The following is an 18,728-nucleotide window of genomic DNA, read 5'->3' as shown; positions in this document are numbered from 1 at the left end:
TTGGTTGTATTGTTTATTTTGTTCGAGACTTTTTGAAAGGCCCTTTAAATACTTAATAACATTTTCCCCTCCCTTTCCTATACTTTTACTTGCAAAATCCTACATACCCTTTCTTATATTTCCAGCCTGAAAAAGGTACCCCTTTCGGGCGGGGCCCACTATAGGGAGTCCACTATAGGGAGTACCCTAGGGGGGTTGAGAGGCATCTTGGATATAGACGGGCAATATAGAAAGCGAGTCAGTTTGCACAATGCAGTCCAGGGAACAAAAGTAAAAAAGTCTGTGTCCGAGCCATGAGGCTCATACAGCCGGAGCTTATCCCGGTTTCCGTAGCATTAAGCGACTAGAGAGCTATCCCCTGGCGGGATGCTAGTCCATCGCAGGGTTACCCCCCAGCAGTAAATTCGCCGGTACCCATTTGTACACCTGGGTGGAGAGAGGCACTGTGAGAGTAAAGTGTCTTGCCCAAGAACACAACGCAGTGCCCCGGCCAGGCCTCGAACCCGGGCCGTTGGACTCGGAGGCGAGCGCGCTAACCATTAGGCCACCGCGCCTCCCAGTCGAGGGAACAAGTGCCACTTAATGGCGACATCACTTCTCCAAGAAGTAACTGAGCCCGAAGTTTTCGTCTCAGAAGTTGATAGGCAACATGATGTTTTTGTAGGCGCGATTGCCGTCGGGGAACTCGTGAGCGCTCGCGCTAATTGATTGGATAAAATAATTTAGAAATTCTTCGAATGCTTCAACGAGGATTTGCCAAATTTGGCATTGTATTCTCCCCGACTGGAACGAAGACCAATAATAATTTACCGACACTAGACGGGCCTTTATGATCACAAGTTGATTCGTGGCATTTTCTACTAGCCTCGAACACTTCGCCCGGGTGGAATGCGCTAAAGCAAATTAGTTGTGCATCTTAAGCAAAACACAATCCTGAATGAAGAATAACTAGTTTCCAGAAACTAGCTCCTCTTAAAGCCAACAGCACAACGTTTTACTGTAGGATTAACATGGACAAGGTAAAAAAGCTAAAACTTAGTCAATGCCAGTTTAATGTTTGTCACGTGAATCTAAAACCGATCGATTACAATGACGTTACAAGATAAATTTGAATTACGGTGTGTACCAATTGTACAACTTCGTATAACATTAAAAGTTTTGAGTTTGTGTTAAGAACTGACCGTATCTTTCGCAACGCCATTGCGTCCGACAGCCGGGTGAAATTTCACTGTATAACAGTACTTTCAAACAAATTATCTACACTTTAGTCTTGTTCTTAGTGTTTAATGAACTATCCTTTACTACCTATAGCTCTTATATATTGACGCATTTCCTTGCGGAGTAGGCCTACTCTGGGACCCAAAATCGCCCAAATCTCCCAAAATCGCCCAAAGTCTCCCAAAATCGCCTAAAGTCGCTCAAAATCGCCTAAAGTCGCCCAAAGTCGCTCTAAGTCGCTTTAAATAGTATAGATATTTTCTGTAACAATGCTTTATGGTGTACCATGATGATTCCCATGTACATGTATACCACAACTGTACTTAGGTCGGTCACCTAAAATTGCCTAAAAGGTCACCTAAAATTGCCTAAAGTCGCTCAAAATCGCCCAAAGTCGCCTAAAGTCGCCCAAAATCGCTCGTAATTTTGGACAAAATAAGCAAAATCGCCTAAAGTCGCCTTAAGTCGCCCAAAGTTACGGCGACTTTGGGTCCCAGAGTAGGCCTCGGAGTCTACTGACAACCTCGAATAAAAGTGATAATGCGCAGAAACTACTTGTGTCTTGGTGATTGCGGTCGAAGTAAATTGTGCGCAAACAATCAATGTAATCCCCAATAAAGAATTTATATTCTAGAACCTTTTTGAACATAGTTTCTATTTTTTGTTTTTGTATCATATAGACCATAATAAGTAATGGAAGCATTTTGTTCGGTATTACGATGTTACGCAACATTAGGTTTATTCGAGAACCGGATTTGAGAACACATTTAAAAGAATACCTAAAATTTTATGTGGAATATAATCTACATATATTGGTCTAAAAAGGGTGTCACAGATCTTTTTTTATTGCTCGATTATTTTCCATGAATTTTTAAACTTAAAAATGCCATTTTCAGTGCTTATTCAAGTTTTAAAATTCATTAAAAAGTAATGGAGCAACAAAAGGAAAATCCGAGACATCCATTTCTAATTCAATATATGTGGATTAAATTGCACATAATAGTTTTGGTGTTCATGTAAATGTGTCCTCAAATAAACCTAATGAAAACCGCTCTGAGAACGTTGCTGAAGTACTAAGGGAAACCATTTCGAGAATTGAAAGTGCGCAAGTATGAAGTGAATTATACGCGAGTACGATTTATCTGGATTTATGTGACAAGTTTTATTTGCTAGTGTGCACAACAAAATATGGAAAATGTTTCCACAGCCGACATCTCCGGCTTGTTAAAAACCTTGAGTGGTTGTTTAGGATTAAAAAAAGCTTGACGAGGATCGACTACGTCTTCGTGATGTTTTGGGATATTCTGCTGTATATATGACATTGTGGCTTCAAACAAAAAACTGTCAAGGGAAGGTTTTATTCAGTTCACACGAGCAAACAAACTTGTAAAAGAAAACTTGGTAATGGAAACTAGCTGTTCTTTCAAACTTTTCAAGTACATCAATTTCTTTCACGTATAATTCTTGCCTAGTTCCTGTACGGCTTTTTTCCCAGGCCTTCGCGGTATTACTGACGTCACTACTCGTTTTGGTGACGTATCTGGGACGAACGGTCACGTGACCCGAAACGAGTTGACCGCGACGAAAATAGAGGCCTAGGAACAAGGCAAGTATAATTCCAGGCTACGAATGGTGTAGTGAATGATGTCGAGTGAACGTTTTAAGAGTTGCTCGCCATTTCAAAATCCCAACGTTTTGCTGTGCACGCTTCATGATCGTTCAACGACCGCTGATCAAGCGTCACGCTGCGCCTGTGTGGGACTGAATGTTACTTTAAACGTCCTCAATGTTTTGTTTGTTGCACGGTCAAACGTCCGTCTCCCGTTCAAGCATTTCTAGTATACACTGTGTGCCACACACGTCACCAAGTCTGCTAATGGCTAAGCAAGATAGCGAACGCCTTAGCGCAAAGTTACTTGTGTCGTAAAGAAAAGAGTTCCCTTGTCTCCCCGCAGAGCAATGCAATGTGTCCGTTAAGTCTGGTGTAGAGTCTTCTTGCTCGCAGGGTTCTTCGCAGACTTCTACCGCTTTTGAGTCCGTCATAAAGAATGGAATTAAAGACAGGGTACATGTTCCGACTGCTATGGCTCCTCCTGCTACAAAGAACGCGTTCTGATACGAACCAGATACCTGGAAAATAAAACCTGAAAGATAGACAGAGATAAAATTAAATCGCAACTCCCTCACTTTATATAACTGAAAATACTGGAACCAGTTTTGCAATCGGTATAGGACATTTAAAAAACGAAACGGTTTTTAAGCCGATCTGTTTTTTAAAACTTAAATTTTCGGTGACTACTGTTCACCTTGATCAGAGTTAGATAAAACTCCGTTGGTGCTTGTTACCAATCCGTGCGTTCTTAATCTAAATTAGTGGACAGCAACGCTGTAAACGAACGCAAAGCGTTCCCTTGCGCTTATGTACGAGGGTAGCAAAGGGGCTTCGTGATTCCGTTTCACCCCCCAAACTTTAACCAAATTCACGTATCACGTCAACTTGAAACTGCAGAATTCACGAGTCACGTGTCTTTTCTAGTTATTTTCACACATCACGGTGACTGAGTAAGTCCCCTGCTGATTTTAATACTAAGGTTACAATGAAAAGTGCTGACAGGAAAACTCTTAAAGCGCACATACCTGCCAGCGGTGGCCCAAATATCATCGGAAAAGCGATGACTCCATATAAGCCTCCTAAAGCTTGAGGCAGCTTTCCAGGTCCAACAATGTCACTTGTGGTTATAGCAATCAGTAAAACAAAACATCCGTCGAATGCTCCAAAACCAACGGCGTATAGTATAAGCCCAGTGTAATCCCGTGCAAGTGGACATAAAGTACATGTTACTGACATCATGAGGAAACAAAACTAAAACACAAGAAAAAAATGAAGGCGATGAATCAATTGCCACTATTGTACTTACAGATGGACAAGCAGTGTTTTAAATGTGATTGATGCCACAACAAGATGAATCTGAAGATAAATGGTAACATTTTCTACAGGTTTTTCAAATGCACTTTATAGATTTCATTTTGACTGTGGGCCACTTTTCGTTTCTCTCATGGATCGTAAAAAAAACTCGCGCGAAAGCTGAAAGCCGGGCGCATTTTGAACCCAAACGCTCGTGGCATCGTCGTCAAAAAATTTGGAACTGCACCACAGTTAAAGCAGGTTTTGTTTGTTTGTTTGTTAAAAGTAGTCATCTTTGTTTTAGTTTTGCGTATGTTAAACTCTGTTGGTGCTTTTAGTCAGTTGCACGTTTTCGCTGCGACTTCTGATTGGGTAATTGGATTATAACCTTTGTTATTATTGGCTAATGTGATCACTTTGTTTTTGGTGTTATGGAAGTGGCAAGTAAGCGCTCGAAAATAAAACTTTTAATTATTGCTTTTTCAGCGACTATCTGTAATTTAATGTCATGAAGTCACATACCTGTAAAACGTAGAAGCGATTCATCCTGGGATGATTGAGGACAAGACCAAAGAGAACTCGAGACACAGTCGATGCAATGGAAAGATAGCCGATTAGGAGAGAGGACTGGTATCCAGGCACCCCAAGATTCCTGGCGTGGTTAGGCTAACGAGGAGAAATCAAAGTTCACTTATGCTTAAGTCAATGAGTTTAATCATTAACCTTTCCATGTGCCTTCCCTTCGTCAAAATCATCCGCTGACGTAACAATTAGATGAATTAACTACCACATTTTCTATATTTAATCCTCTCCCACCATTAAGCTTCCTTTTAATTACCCCCCCCCCCCCCCCCATCAGAGGTAAAAGTTTAAATAAGTTACCTCCTTCCATTAAATACCTTTACTTACCAAGTGAATGAATGGTACAAAATAGCCAACAAACAACAGCGACATAGAAACCACCCAAACCACAAATGGTTTCATCTTCCATACGGACAAGTCAAAGAACTTAGATTCTGTAGTTGGTTCTTCTTTAACACGTTTGTACTTCTCAGGGAGGGGACGGTAGAACAGTGCGCTAAGAAACACGAGAAACGCGCAACCACAGAGAATTCTGAGCATCATGTTCCAGCCAAGATTCGACAAGATGACGTGATAAAAAGGCCCCATTGCTAAAGTGCCGATGCCACTTCCAGCTGTGACTATACCGTTAGCTAAAGGAAGATGCTTTTTGAAGTATTGACCTGTAAAAGCAGTTGGAAAATACAATGAGCAACAGGGTAAACCTGAATCAAATATTTTAACTGTCTAAGTTAGCTCGTTTGAAGAAGCTACAAGGTTAGCTCCGTTGGCATATCAGGAAAAATACAAATACAAAACCGAGTCAGTGCCTAATCTCCTCTTTACATTTGAAAAAATGCCAACTTCTGATTTCAGCCACTCAATATTTAAACACAGACAGAGTTTAGTCAATTGCAATAGATAGAATAACAGAATTTATCGTTCATAGCAAGAGAAGATTTTTACCCTCTCTTTTACGTTGGTATTTTGCAGCTAAGCGTTTTTCTAATGTTTACGTATCAGTAAAATGCAAGAGCGTCCATTCCCCCCACTCCCCAAACCCCTGGGCATTTTGTCAAATGTTGTCCAATTTCCCACTATGTTGTCAGTTTACACAGTCAAATGTCAAAGTTTTGCGTCAAATTCCCCACTATACGGATCGAACCTTAAGTCAATTCCCCGTAATATGCCAGGGAGGGGGGGGGGGATGGGCTTTCTTGAATTTGTCTAACGCATAACTTACTTAATACAAGCATAGTTGGAGCATAATTTAGACTCGATCCAAGGCCCCAAAGGACACTGTATGTTAAGTAAATGACGTAGAGACTGTTGGTAAATGACGTCAGCAAGAGGCCAAGCATTGCAACAAGACCACCAACCGCTGACACTACACGACAGCCGTATCTTTGACATAAACCGCTGGTGATTGGTCCGCACAGAAAATTCATACCAAATGCGATGGAGCCAACCCATGCTGAAACGAAACGAGTCAATTGTTAGTAGAGTCTTCCTGTTCAAAATTTTAGTTTATTAAATCGATTTTGAAACGTAGATTTTCAAGATCGACAAAACTGTTCGTTGGCATAAAAACTTCAGAAAACTATCAAATCATAGAGCAGGAAGAAATAAATTATTTGTCCAAATTGTAGCTCTGTTGTGTTTTTCACCACTGAGTTATTACGATGCAGTCGCCATGTTTGTGTACCTCTTTGGAGCACAAATATGGCGGCCATAGAATTGTGCAATCCGTAAAGTAGATTCTAGCATTAGTATTGTTCGCTTTCACTTAAAATCGTTTTAGATATCACTTCTAAATATTATCACAACTGAAAAAAGAAATAAAATTGGTAGAATATGTGAAATGAATAGCTTTGTTAGACTCAGAGCAGTTTAAATTTAGAATTTTGATGAAGTTAGATGAAAACCACCAATAAAACGGTGTCTGACATTTGCAGAATGCAGAATGCAGACTGCAGGATGCAGAATGCAGAATGCAGACTAAGAGAATATACTGTGTTACCTTTACCATTATTGAAAGCTAGCCGTAAACACGCTTACCCAAGTGCTATGATTTAGGCTAACCGGAGTAAATAGTAGGCTAACCGGAGTGTATAGTAGGCTAACCCGAGTGAAAAGTTTACTCCGGTTAGCCTACTATCCCGGACCTACTTTTCACTCCGGTTAGCCTACTAAACACTCTGGTAGGCCTGTTTACGTTAGCTTTCAATAATGGTAAAGGTAACACAATATAATTTATTCTCTTAGTCTGCATTCTGCATTCTACGTTCTGCATTCTGCATTCTGCAAATGTCAGACACCGCCAATAAAAGCACTTTTGGAACTACTTGTTTTTCTGGCTTGTCACTTTTGTCCTATAGTTGATACTCTCTTGAGTTTTCGGTGAATGTAGTAAGGAAATTACAATACTGTTTCCACTCTGCCTAAAAACAAGAAGGCTTTTGAGATCGCAAAGCACACTTAACCTTTTATGCTTAAAAGCAGTCCTTAAACTATTAAAACAACCCTGAAACGTGCGCGTTTGAAGACACTAGAATTATTTACAGACCAAGCACACACAAAATATATATTCCTGTATCTAGTGCATTTTCTTTTACTTAATATTAAAACTGCAAAATGACCTTGAACTGCATGACTAGACATTTAATAAATTAAAAAAAACTCGCACACATTAGATGAAACCGTAGACGGAATTTGTCAATATTTAAAAGTAAACTGATTTAAAATGCCGGAAGCATAGGAATTAGATATGTAGTTAAACTCTCTATTAAGGGACGGACCATTAGAAATAACCGGAGGGGGGGTGACTTTTACCAAAAAAAAATTCCTGCAAGGGAAACTTGTTGAAAAAAAAATTCCTGCAAGCGGTTGTGCCTGAAAAAAAAATTCGTGCAACGAAATAACTTTTACGTGTTGTATGATGGCATCTATAAACGTCCATCAGAATGGCTTAAATAGCGTTTCTGAGGTTCTGAAAATTAAAATTTTCCCGGGGGAGCATGCCCCCGGACCCCTCTAATTTGTCATGTACCGAGAGAGCAGCATCAGCTCAATCCTATCAACTATTTTGTTGCAAACACACCTGACCCACCCTAACAATCGTGTCCCATCAGTAAACAGTTCATTAAAAGCACAATTAGTATTATTATTATCACTTTAAACTGCAATTTTGTCTGATATCCTAAAGTTTAGCTTGATAAGTTTTAGCTGTCATCTTTTTTGTTAAGGGTCTAGGGAAAAATTTTTTATTTCCTTCTTATCAGGGTCTCAAAGGGGGGGGGGGGGGTTCCTGGAGCCCCGGAGCCCTGAAATTTCTGCTTTGGAGCCCGGAGCCCGATCATTTTACTGAGTGGAGCCCTGATCTTTTTTTGGCTGTGGAGCAACCTCGTCCCCGGTCGCTATTTTGAAAACACGTCACCGAGAAGGCCCTGGGGACGAGGTTGGCTGTGGAGCACGGAGCCCAAAGAAATTTTTCGCGGAGCCCAAAGCCCAGCGTTTTGAAATTTGATCATTTGCGATCCCAAATTGCATTTTTTCTTGTTTTATGACCGCATTTTGTTAAACTTTGTTATTATTGACCTTAGTGATATTCAAGTTAAATATTCAATCCACTTTTAAATACCGGTAGTTGGAGACATGATAACTATCTTCTTGGGTTCAAAAAACTGGTCAGAATTACGGACGTTTTATTTGCGGACTTGATTTAGCGTTGCAAAATAATTTTTATATCTAAAGATTGTAGACCATAGTGGAGCCCGGAGCACAAATGCAGATGATATGGAGCCCTGGAGCCCTGAAATTTTTGTCTTGGAGCCCTTGAGCCCTGCATTTTTTAGCCCAGAGCCCTGGAGCCCTAAACCCCTTTGAGACCCTGTCTTATATTTAACCCTTAACATGCTAAGCGAGGATTATTCCAGGATTTGGAGGAAAGGCCATTCTGCCACTTATGACGTCACCAATTTACACGTCTGCAGATGTTTTGATTTGCATCTTATAGAGCTAGGATAGATCTTTCCACAGGACTATCCATCTTCAATATTGACTGCATTTCGACAGAGCTAATCGAAAAAAACACGATCAGTTTTTGATGTAAAATTGGTGCTAAAACAGGCCAAAATACCCGTACTTGATCATCATCTCCTTTCCAGGGTTTTCCATTGACTCAGATCAAAACTTTTCAGGCCAGTAGAAGGGGTGCACAGAGTAAAAGATAGAGAGAATAAGACAGCAGAGAAAAACGAAAAGGAAAGGAGCAAGGAAAAAAATCGGAAAGGTTTTACATGGAAATTTCATCAAAATCTTCCTGCATTGTCAGAAAGTGCATTTTTAGCGAATTTAGAGAACTTTTGGACCGTGGAGCCAAGAAAATCGATTAACGGTTAAAAAAAAACCGCGTTTTTAGGAATAATTTCAGCATATTAAGGGTTAACAGGCACTATTTATCATATCCCTTCAGCCCCCTACGCCATAAAAAGTGAATGGTCCGGTCCCTGAATGTCGCTAAATTCAGAGAACGAATCTGAAAAATGAAACAATAATGCTATTTAATAATGATAATTGTTGCGCAAATCATAGATGTGTTACAAAAACGACCTGTATCTTTGGGCGAAAAAAAATTCGTGCAAAGCTTGTGCCCCAGAAAAAAAATTCCTGCAGCGAAGTAGGCCTTCAAAAAAAATTCCTGCACCGAAAATTTTTTACCCCCCTTCGGTTATTTCTAATGGTCCGTCCCTAAAAAGGACCCGGATTTAGAAGCTGTTTTCGTCCATCAGAAAAAATTCATCTGATCATCAAGATGGATTTATATAAAGACGATCCTTTCGCTATCTCTGACTGGTTGTGAAAATAGAGAAGTACAAACGTGAGCAACAACCTTGCATGGTTACATGCATTTGCAAAAAAAAAATTAAGTTGTGAAGAAACGAAACAGTGGTCAAATCACGTGACAATTACACTGACCGGGAATCAACAACTGCGGGCTCAATCGTCCTTTGTCTTCAATTACAAAAATATTGCGAAATTTTGAGTACCCTTTGTATACGAACTATGCAAATATACTAAGCAAGTGGCTTTATTCTTTTGGATAATCCAATTCACGGAGAACTAATGCATAAACAAGAGACAAGCTCTTTTCCGCCCACTTCAGTCCTGGGTCAGAACGGGACATGTATGAAAACATATTCAAAACGAGAAAGGGGCTTTGTGATGTCCAGATGACAAGAAAAATCTCTCTTGCGTTTTAAATTCCAGCATAACTTGACGGAGTTGGCGTGATGTCCGTGATCGAAATCGTGACGCTTTGAAGTGTTTGTTTTCATATCTTTTTGTTATAAAAGAAAGTAATGTTTTTGTTTGCGTACAGTCCTAATACATAGTTACAAAGTACAGACGTGTTTTTGACGCGATGACTGACGCGAATCAAAGATCTTTAATTCATAAACTTTTAGTGATCACGTTTTCTGTCTTGAAAACTAAAAGACTGAATTTTTAAAATTTTGCAATATATCAATTTAACACTCAATGCCTAAATTAGAGATTGCCAACATTACTAAACAAAATTGACAAAAAAGCGACATTTCTTAGAATCTTCAAGAAACAGTTCAGTTTCGTGAATTTTTATTATTAAACAATATATTATTGACAAGTTTGGTTTCCGAAGCAAAGTCTTAGAAAGGCCCTCATTCAGTGAAATTAGAAAATAAAACAAAGAGCAACAAAAACATTTTCAATTGCGAGCTATAATCGTTTGTCTGGCCGGATGCCCTGTTTGTCCGAACAAGATAAGCCGAGACCTTAAAAACAGCAACATCATGTTAAATGCAAAGTGCAAGCATATTGATATCTTGCCTGTCAAACAGAGATTAAGTTTGGTGTAAAGGAAATTGTTTAAAAGTGCAGGCAAATTCGCTTTCGGAGATGAATATCCCGACAAGATTTTAACTGATACTTGAGGTCAAAGAATTGTTTAAATCTTAAAGTATTGCATCTTGTCACCATTAAACTGATAACACAGACAAATGGCTAATTCGAGAAATACTACACTAACAAGTGCAATTCACAGAATTCAAGGTCTTTAGGGGTTGGTTTTTTACAATATGGTAGAAGAAATAAAAAGGAAAACCTCTAAAACCAGGGTAGTCTAACTGACTATTTGCCTCGTAATGATTTCTGATATCGTACGCCAGTTTTCCTTGCCTTGATAAAAGGAATCAACAAAGACCCCAACAACTGACCTTTTATCGTACATTAATGCATATGATCAAGTTTCATTTAACCTTTCTAACAGACTTACAAGTGGGACTCGCTCAATCACATTTGAACAAACGGGAAAGAAAAGCGAAGAACCTCCTCCAAATTAACAACAAGCTGCATATTTAATAGTTTGGAAGTTGTGCGTGACCTTAAAGCCAGAGAATTTCCGTTGAAATTACATAAAGTATTAAACGAATTAATCTGATAAACGCGCAAAATTAAAAGATGGCGAAATATTTACCTGTATCTGACGGTTCAGCATGTAGATCATTCATAAAGTAGGTGTACAAGATTCCAAAGTTGTTATGGATGCCTAGGATGATAAATTGAATGATTGCAGCTGCCAGGCAAATTATCCACCCGTACCCACCATCAGGGCATTCTTGTTCTAGCCCTTCCACGCAGACCTCCACTTTCGTGACGTTCTCCGGTTTTTCTTCGCACCTCACGATCTTGTTCTTTAGTTTACCCAGCATTTTTCAAGGTCCCCGTAACAGCTGAAGCACTTGAATGTGAGTTTAGCGGCGCGATGCAGGCGGTCGGTTGATATTTCACAACAAAACTCGGCGCTAGAAGTGAAAGCGAAATGAGAGATATGTGCTCAGGAAGCGGCTAAGCGGTTAAAAGAAAGGATTGACTTCATGGATAAAATTTGGATTGGATTGGGTTGCAGGAATTTTGACACCATTGGTGATTGTTTTCACGAGTGAGTTATTTATATACACAGGGTAAACCACCGCCATTTTTGACAGGAAGGGGGCGTTCAGTAGGCGGGGCTAAATAACGTGATCTAACTGGCTCGGAAAAATCACGCTATTTTTCTTTTGTTGGATGGAAAATTCAAGTGCTGGCGATCATCCAACTAAATTTGCCTGGGAAATAAACTTCAAGGTGCTTTTTCATGGGGATTTTGCAGATTTTTGATCTAAACTGTTTTTAAATTGGTCGTATCCAACTAAACCCATAAAAAAGATTATCTTTGAACATCCAAAGGAAGATAGAACCTTAAATTTGCGGATGGAATTCGCGACCTTCAAACCTATACCTATAAATATCGATTTTTTTGATGACGCACGGAAACAACTTGAAAACGTTAGCCTAACTTTTTCAAGAAGCACTCCAAAGCTAGCTAGGTTTACCGCGACACAAATAAATTGACAGTTCAAAAATCTGTTAAATTCCGTGCAACAGTCCTTTTAATATCCTTTACTTGATTTGTTGATTCCTGCAGATTCCTGGTGACTCATCGGATCAGACGGCAGGGAGACGGTTTGGGAGAATGTACAATGGCCTTGAATAGACTGTCTATGACTAATAAATAAATTGAACAGCGGCTAGCGCGCTATCGGCACGTCATGAAGATAGAGAGCATGGAGTGCCAAAGGGTAAATTATTACAAGAAGCTTAAAAAACATGACTTGCTTTTATAACCAAGTTTTTTTGAGCGCAAACATATATTTAGGGCTGATTCAACAAAACTAAAATCAGTAATATTTTTTAGGTAATCAATCACATAGTGTCCCCAAACCAATAAAAGAGCCGAACAACTGAAGCAAAAACATCTCAAGTAGTTTTGTGGTCTTTAGTTTTTCCGTACATTTCAAGTGAAAAAATGTAAATCGAAAACGACAGTGGTGTCTCTAATGAACCTAAAATACGTCTAGGGCGAGTGATACGCTTGAGACGTATTCTAAGGTGAAAACACTACAAGTCGCATTTGTTTTTCTGTCAATTTATTAAGAAAGAAATCGAAAATGAGACTGGCATTATTTTCGATAATTTTGTCAAAAATCTAGAAAATGAGCTAAAGGAATGAAGAGAAACATTCGAAAAGTTTTAAAAACTTAAAATGACGTTTTGTGGTTAAAAAAATTAGTGAGTCTGCTCTTCGGTCGACCATTTAGTACACATATCACACATTTTGGTCTGGAGTGTCGCTGTATATTTTTACGAGCCTTTAGCTTTTTGGCGAGCCCGAAGGGCGAGGCAAAATACAAAGACGAGTAAAAATGGACACCGATACTACACACTAAAATGTCTAAAAGGAGATTTATTATCCAAAATTTTCTTTTCACACATGCTGACTTTCCACCATTTTTTTAATCTTTCGCGCGGTCAGAAGGAATAAGAAGGAGGACTACACGGAACCTGTTAAGCCGCCGGTCCTGCTGAGTATAAATTTCGTTAGAGATTTCTACTAGTTTCGCGCGTTCAGTTTTGTACTCCACGATGCGGAGTTAGCTAATAATAACTCATACAAATGGACAAAGAAACTGAAAACCCCTAACCCAGAGTGTTCTCGTGTTGGGGATAGCCTACTGGTTTTGATTTTTCTCCATTCGTTTGTTCCCACCTTAACTTTCGCCCAATTTCATAAAAAAAAATTACCGATAACGCCCCCTTCAGTATCCTTCCGAGAAGATCTTTCTGCAGAGAAACTCCAGAAAAGCAAAAACTTGGACCAGTGACAATTTCAAGGTTGAATGGGTTTCAGGCCTTTCAACTACCGGCCGAAGATGATTGATCAGTCAAAAAAATTTCGTATGAACTGATCAAACAGAAAACTCAGTCCGGCTGTAAAGCAAGTTCCACCGTGCGGGAGGAAAAACCCCTAGTATCCAGGGTATAGGATAGAAGCGCAAACAACTTGGAAATCAAGTGTATCAGTGCTTACGTTCGTTTGATAAGACAATTAAAGAAATCAGTGCTGAGATTCATTCTGCCACTTACTTGAGCACGTCAGCTGTCCAAGAAATGCTTCAGTGTTATCAACGGGAACCGAGAAACGAATCGAAGTGTTGACTTCAGACAGACATCTGGTCTTGCAAGAGCGATGGTTTCAGAACGTAAAGAACGAATTGAAACTGAAGACCACTGAATTTCCGCAACACCGTCAGTACAAGAATTCGTTTTTTCTCGGTGTTTACCCCAAAATCCGCAATGCATGATGCAATTTAATTGGTCTTTATCTTTCGGGAGATTTGTCGCATGTTTCGCGAATTTGCAACACAATGACCGACACGCACCTTTTCTTCAAAAACAAATGAGACTCACGTGAAAACAGCTGCCTCGTCCCCAGGCGCCGATTGGCCGGACGTTGAGGCGGTAAGGTTGCGGTAAGGCGGGAAAACAGGGAGCGCGGGGATTGGTGGTTAGGGAGCGAGCCGCGGAGCGCCTGGCAGATCTTGCATTCAATATGGCGGACCAAAATGTCATCAACCCCGAAATGTGTATTAAAAACAGCAAAAGAACCGTCTATTTAGCATTTTTACAGCACAGAGCGCCTTGGAAACATCTTTTATGAAAAATATTCTTATTAAGACGACGGACTTCACCACCATTTTCGCACGCTTCATGTCCCAGCTCAGCTTGAGAAGAGCCAGGAGGAGCATACGAGGCACTCTGTGAAGTTAAAAAAGCTTTAAATCCTTTACGGCAAAGAGACGTTGAAATGTCTAATGACATTTTCCGAACTCCAAGAGAGACAGGTACTCATTTCCGTTTATCGAAGTTGTCTTGTAAATCCGAGTGTAAATGACAAGAAAATTAGTTATCCTTTCCATTATTGTTTTGTGTAGAATTTTTTTCGTAGAGCCCGAGAGTTGCCTTTTAGTTATTCCATGGAGGCTCATTTAAGCCAGAAGCGACAAAGATAATGCAACAACAGTATGAATCCATCGATACAAATAACAATTCATCTGTCTTTGGGATGTCATTTCTACTATCTCTGGTTTACTTCAATAAAATGTTAATTATCTGCTTATCAGTAATCAAGCACAACCTTTGATAGTTGTTTTATTAATTGAAAATAAAAATTACATTAAAAATGTTTGATATCATAACTGTAATTTTTGTCAATGCAATTTTTTTTATTGATTGCCAGTAGGTGACTTTTTTCCCATTAAACCACAATTTATTAAGGATAAATACACATTTTTTTTGTTAAGCATTGTGGCAGTGAGTCTGCCATTTATGCTGTGAATGCAACTGAGGCAACTAAATTGTTTGGAATGTACCCTATGCCATGCCATGCAGGCTTTTAATTTGGGGGCAGGTGCAGAGAGCATTTCTGATGAATGTGACACTGTTTTCATGAAGTTTTTAGAATGGTTCATGTGCGGTATATGATTTAAGATCATCTTGAAATCTTGCTTTGTAAAAATGGAAAGATAATTTTTCTCATAAATATTTATGTATTAATATGCAAGGCTAGCATCTTTGGACATCCAAGGCCCACCATCATTCTATTCTAAATAACTCTAGTAACAAACCCCTCTTAATTTTTTATCACTCTCCTGTAATTCTTTACAAATTTAAAATAGTACATGTATTTGTAAAATTCATTACTTTTTTAGCCACTGAAAAGAAATGTTTACTTTGTGCTTGCAAATTTGATGTCTAAAGGCCTTTGTTATGCTCCCACTGACTTGATATTAACTAATTACAAAAGGAGCTGGGGTGAACTGTACATGGAGGGTTGAAGAGGGTAGTAAATCACTTTAGAAAATCAATCAAGTTTATTTTCAGGAGAAGGTTAACTGTTATGTCTAGATCATAATCAGATGAAGGGCACCACCAACGAAATTGTCGTACAAACAGTAATCCTCAGATTATCTCATGCACAACTTATTTAAATTCACAGTAGGTTAAGGCCATGCAGGTAAAACCCTCCTGGCTAGATAACTTTTGCAAATTGAAGGGAAATGTCTGAATGGTTTTGCAAAATCAGTACTACTAAAAATATTTTTAAAAATGTAAAAAGGTATCTTTTTCTCTTACAACAGCTGTTGTCATGGGTATAAAGCAGCAGGGTAGGCAAAGCATACATTCAACATTTAAAGTGTTTTAATTGTTTTCCAAGACTGCTAGAGGCAGTGGGCTATTAGCAGACTGAGGAAAAAGTGGCAACTCCAGGTTTGCCGGTTTATTTATTTTAATCAAATTGAATATGGTTAGCCAGGAGTTGCCATGTTCACATGAAATGCATTTAAGAGTCAGTAACAAACCCTTTGATGTAAAATTGCCTGGCATCTCAATTTATTTTCCTACACTATCTCAGCCATAAACTCTTGGGCCGACAAAAATGATTTAAGTTTTGCTGTCTGTCATAGTCCAGTGTTTTGTTACCCTTAGGAATAAAGTTTTGCCACACATTCTCTAAAAACACCTACTAAAAAACACTCCCTGTGACACTACAACTAGAAAAAACTATATTTTTTTTGTTACAAGTTTGTCAAAGTCTTATCCTGCTTAAATCCTCCAAAAGAGTGACCAAAACCTTATTTCTCCTTACAGAATCAATGCATTATCAAGCAGTACAGTGACGAGAAACACACAAATTAACGTTCTATGTGGACTAAGTACTCAACATGATAAATTGATTATTAGCTGACAGAAGTTACCGAAGCGATCAAGACGGGTTTTTTGAGTCCAGTAACGTAAAAGACACGACTCGTACTCGGGATTTTGAAAAACTCGAAACAACTTTTACCAAGATTGATGTTCTCAACTTGAACTCACACAGTAAGCATTTGCCAACCTTTGGGTCGGGTTTTTACTGAGTTTAACACGGGGCGATTTGTTTGTCATGAAAAAACGCAGTCTTGTTCGCAAACTTTCTGAATTCGTCGTTTTACATTTACGGATTTTAACAGATTTTTGAACAGTCAAATTTTACGTTTTTGTCGCAGGAAACCTAAAAATAACGGTCCATTTTTGAGTTATTTTTTCAAAAATAGCTCTTTAGTCGTCGTGTCCTTGTAATCAGTCAGTGGGTCAGTGAAGTATGTGTGTTTGTCACACCAATCAGATTTCAGGTACTATCAGAAGCAATAAAATTGCAGTTTATAAAGGGGAAGCAATCTGACGTAGTCAGCAATTTCGTTCGAAGTTTTTAGATTAGAAGGAGGCGGAATCGGTGAGTTGTGATTTAACCCTGGATTAAAAACGTTTTTCGTAACGCCCGCCTGCTTACAACACACACGCCGTGAGCAAAAGGCCCAACACTAACTTGTTATTCGTCTTATTCGAGCGTACGTTTGGAGAGGTTAGCTTTCCATTTGCACAAAGCAGATTTGAAGAATAATGTGGTCATTACTTTTGCCATCCGCTTTGCGAAGTTCGTTGGGAAATTGGAAAGTTTGTTATGAAGTAGCCAAATAGGTTGCGAGTTTTTGAATCAAATTGTGAGCTTCGATACAAAGTTCCCAACTTCGGCCCGAAATTAATAAAACCTTCTATAATTATGTTATCAAAAAGGGCTTTGCTACGCTAAACTGTTGGAAACAAATGTCATAAAAATAAAAAACTTTTCTGTTCAGCGAGCCGTAAACATGTTGTCTCGAACAAATTAGTCTGTCGCGTCGCGTCGGCTTCGATTAAAATCAATAAATCATCCAGTTTCATCCGGTTTACAAACGCAGAAGACTTGAAATTGAAGACAGTGAAGATTATGCCTCACAGAAATCGTTAAATATGTGTTTTCATACAAAAAAGTTAAAATTTGACCAAATTTCTACCTGCATAAAATTTATTTATCGCCAAATCACTTGCGTGATCGCTGATGCGAAACGTTGTCTTGCACTTCAAGCCACTTCAACTTTCCTTGACAAGCTCTAAAATCTTCCAGTTCAGAAATCGCCATGACTTTCGAGCAACATGTCTTGTTTCTCCTCAACAACCAGAACTTCGAAAGTTCAGTCGGGCCGAATTTGGGAACTTATCGAAGTTCGCAATTTGATTCGCAAACTCGCAACGTAATTGGCAACTTCATAACAAAGTTTCCAATTTCCCAACAAACTTCGCAAAGCGGGCGGCCAAAGTAAACTGAAATCAACTGTAAAACATCTCGTTCAAACATTTAATGAACCGGTACAAGTATTAACTTTGCTGTTAAAAGCAACTACGATCGAGAGTAAAAACAGAATAAGAGCGTGCCATTCCGTGACAATTCGATAACTCAATTAGTTCTTGTTTGTTGAATAGAATTTAGGTTGCGAATGAACGAAAATCTTTGTCGAACAGTTCTGCAGGGAAAAAAATACTCCAGGTGTACTGCGCTTTAAAGAACTTTCCCGAAGAAAGTGGTTTTTGATTTGATGATTTTTTACTTCGTTTATTATAGTACTTTTCGTTCAATGTCTATATGGAATCGTGGCTTTTTCGAGAAAAACAAGGGTATCGTGTTACGTTCGTTTTTAAAAAACAGAGGTCTCATGTTGCAAAAGTGAGAAAAACAACAATATCATGTTTCAGTGTTTGGCAAAAAGCCAAAAGTATTCCGTAACAAACAAAAGTAACACGTTACGGTTGCAACAAAGCTAGCAACAAAATAACCGCTTAAACAGAATAAGAACGTGCCATTTTGTGACATTTTGATAATTGAATTAGTTTTTGTTTTTCAATTAAATGATGAAAATTTACATATTGAATAAAACAGTTCTGATGTATCAAAATGCACGTAAAAGTTATTTTGTTTGCAAGCAAATTTTGTGCAAAAAGTGACTTCGTGGGCCGCCATACACAAATAGCTCAACCCATGGCATAAACCATCCCAACAGGACAATCACCCAGTTTCACCCCAAGCCACCCTATAAATTGAAAAAATAACTCCTGCACGCTTAGCGTGCCTATGTTTATTAACAATTGCAATACTAGAGCACTAAAACTTTGAACAGGCGTCTTTGGTTGCGGATGGCTAGGATGGAAATAGATTGCAACTTGAAAATAATTAAGGCTAAGGTTTTCAAGTTGCTTCCGCGCGTCTTCAAAAAAT

General features: G+C 38.9%; 1 protein-coding gene across 2 annotated transcripts; it reads right to left on the bottom strand.

The window, feature by feature from the left end:
• Positions 1-1,035: 1,035 nt before the first annotated feature.
• Positions 1,036-13,860, bottom strand: LOC144631508 (monocarboxylate transporter 10-like). Of its 2 annotated transcripts, none has more exons than XR_013566758.1 (7): positions 11,196-11,645; positions 5,928-6,158; positions 5,033-5,367; positions 4,646-4,789; positions 3,856-4,081; positions 1,735-3,362; positions 1,036-1,347 (listed from the first exon to the last, which is right to left on the bottom strand). XR_013566758.1 is itself a non-coding variant. In XM_078489950.1 (7 exons), the coding sequence occupies exons 2-7, from the start codon at positions 11,428-11,430 to the stop codon at positions 3,025-3,027; spliced, it is 1,509 nt and encodes a 502-aa protein (XP_078346076.1). In that variant the 5' UTR covers positions 11,431-11,523; positions 13,685-13,860; the 3' UTR covers positions 2,559-3,024. The 2 variants fall into 2 exon arrangements, 1 of the variants encoding a protein (XP_078346076.1); XM_078489950.1 differs by lacking the exon at positions 1,036-1,347 and adding an exon at positions 13,685-13,860 and having other exon boundaries at positions 2,559-3,362; positions 11,196-11,523.
• Between the last annotated feature and the right edge of the window lie 4,868 nt (positions 13,861-18,728).

Source organism: Oculina patagonica, chromosome 12, assembly GCF_052425735.1.
Source record: "Oculina patagonica isolate OP01 chromosome 12, crgOcupat, whole genome shotgun sequence".
NCBI classification, from domain to species: domain Eukaryota; kingdom Metazoa; phylum Cnidaria; class Anthozoa; order Scleractinia; family Oculinidae; genus Oculina; species Oculina patagonica.
The sequence above is the reverse complement of the archived record's forward strand: the minus strand, read 5'-3'. Positions and strand labels throughout refer to the sequence as shown.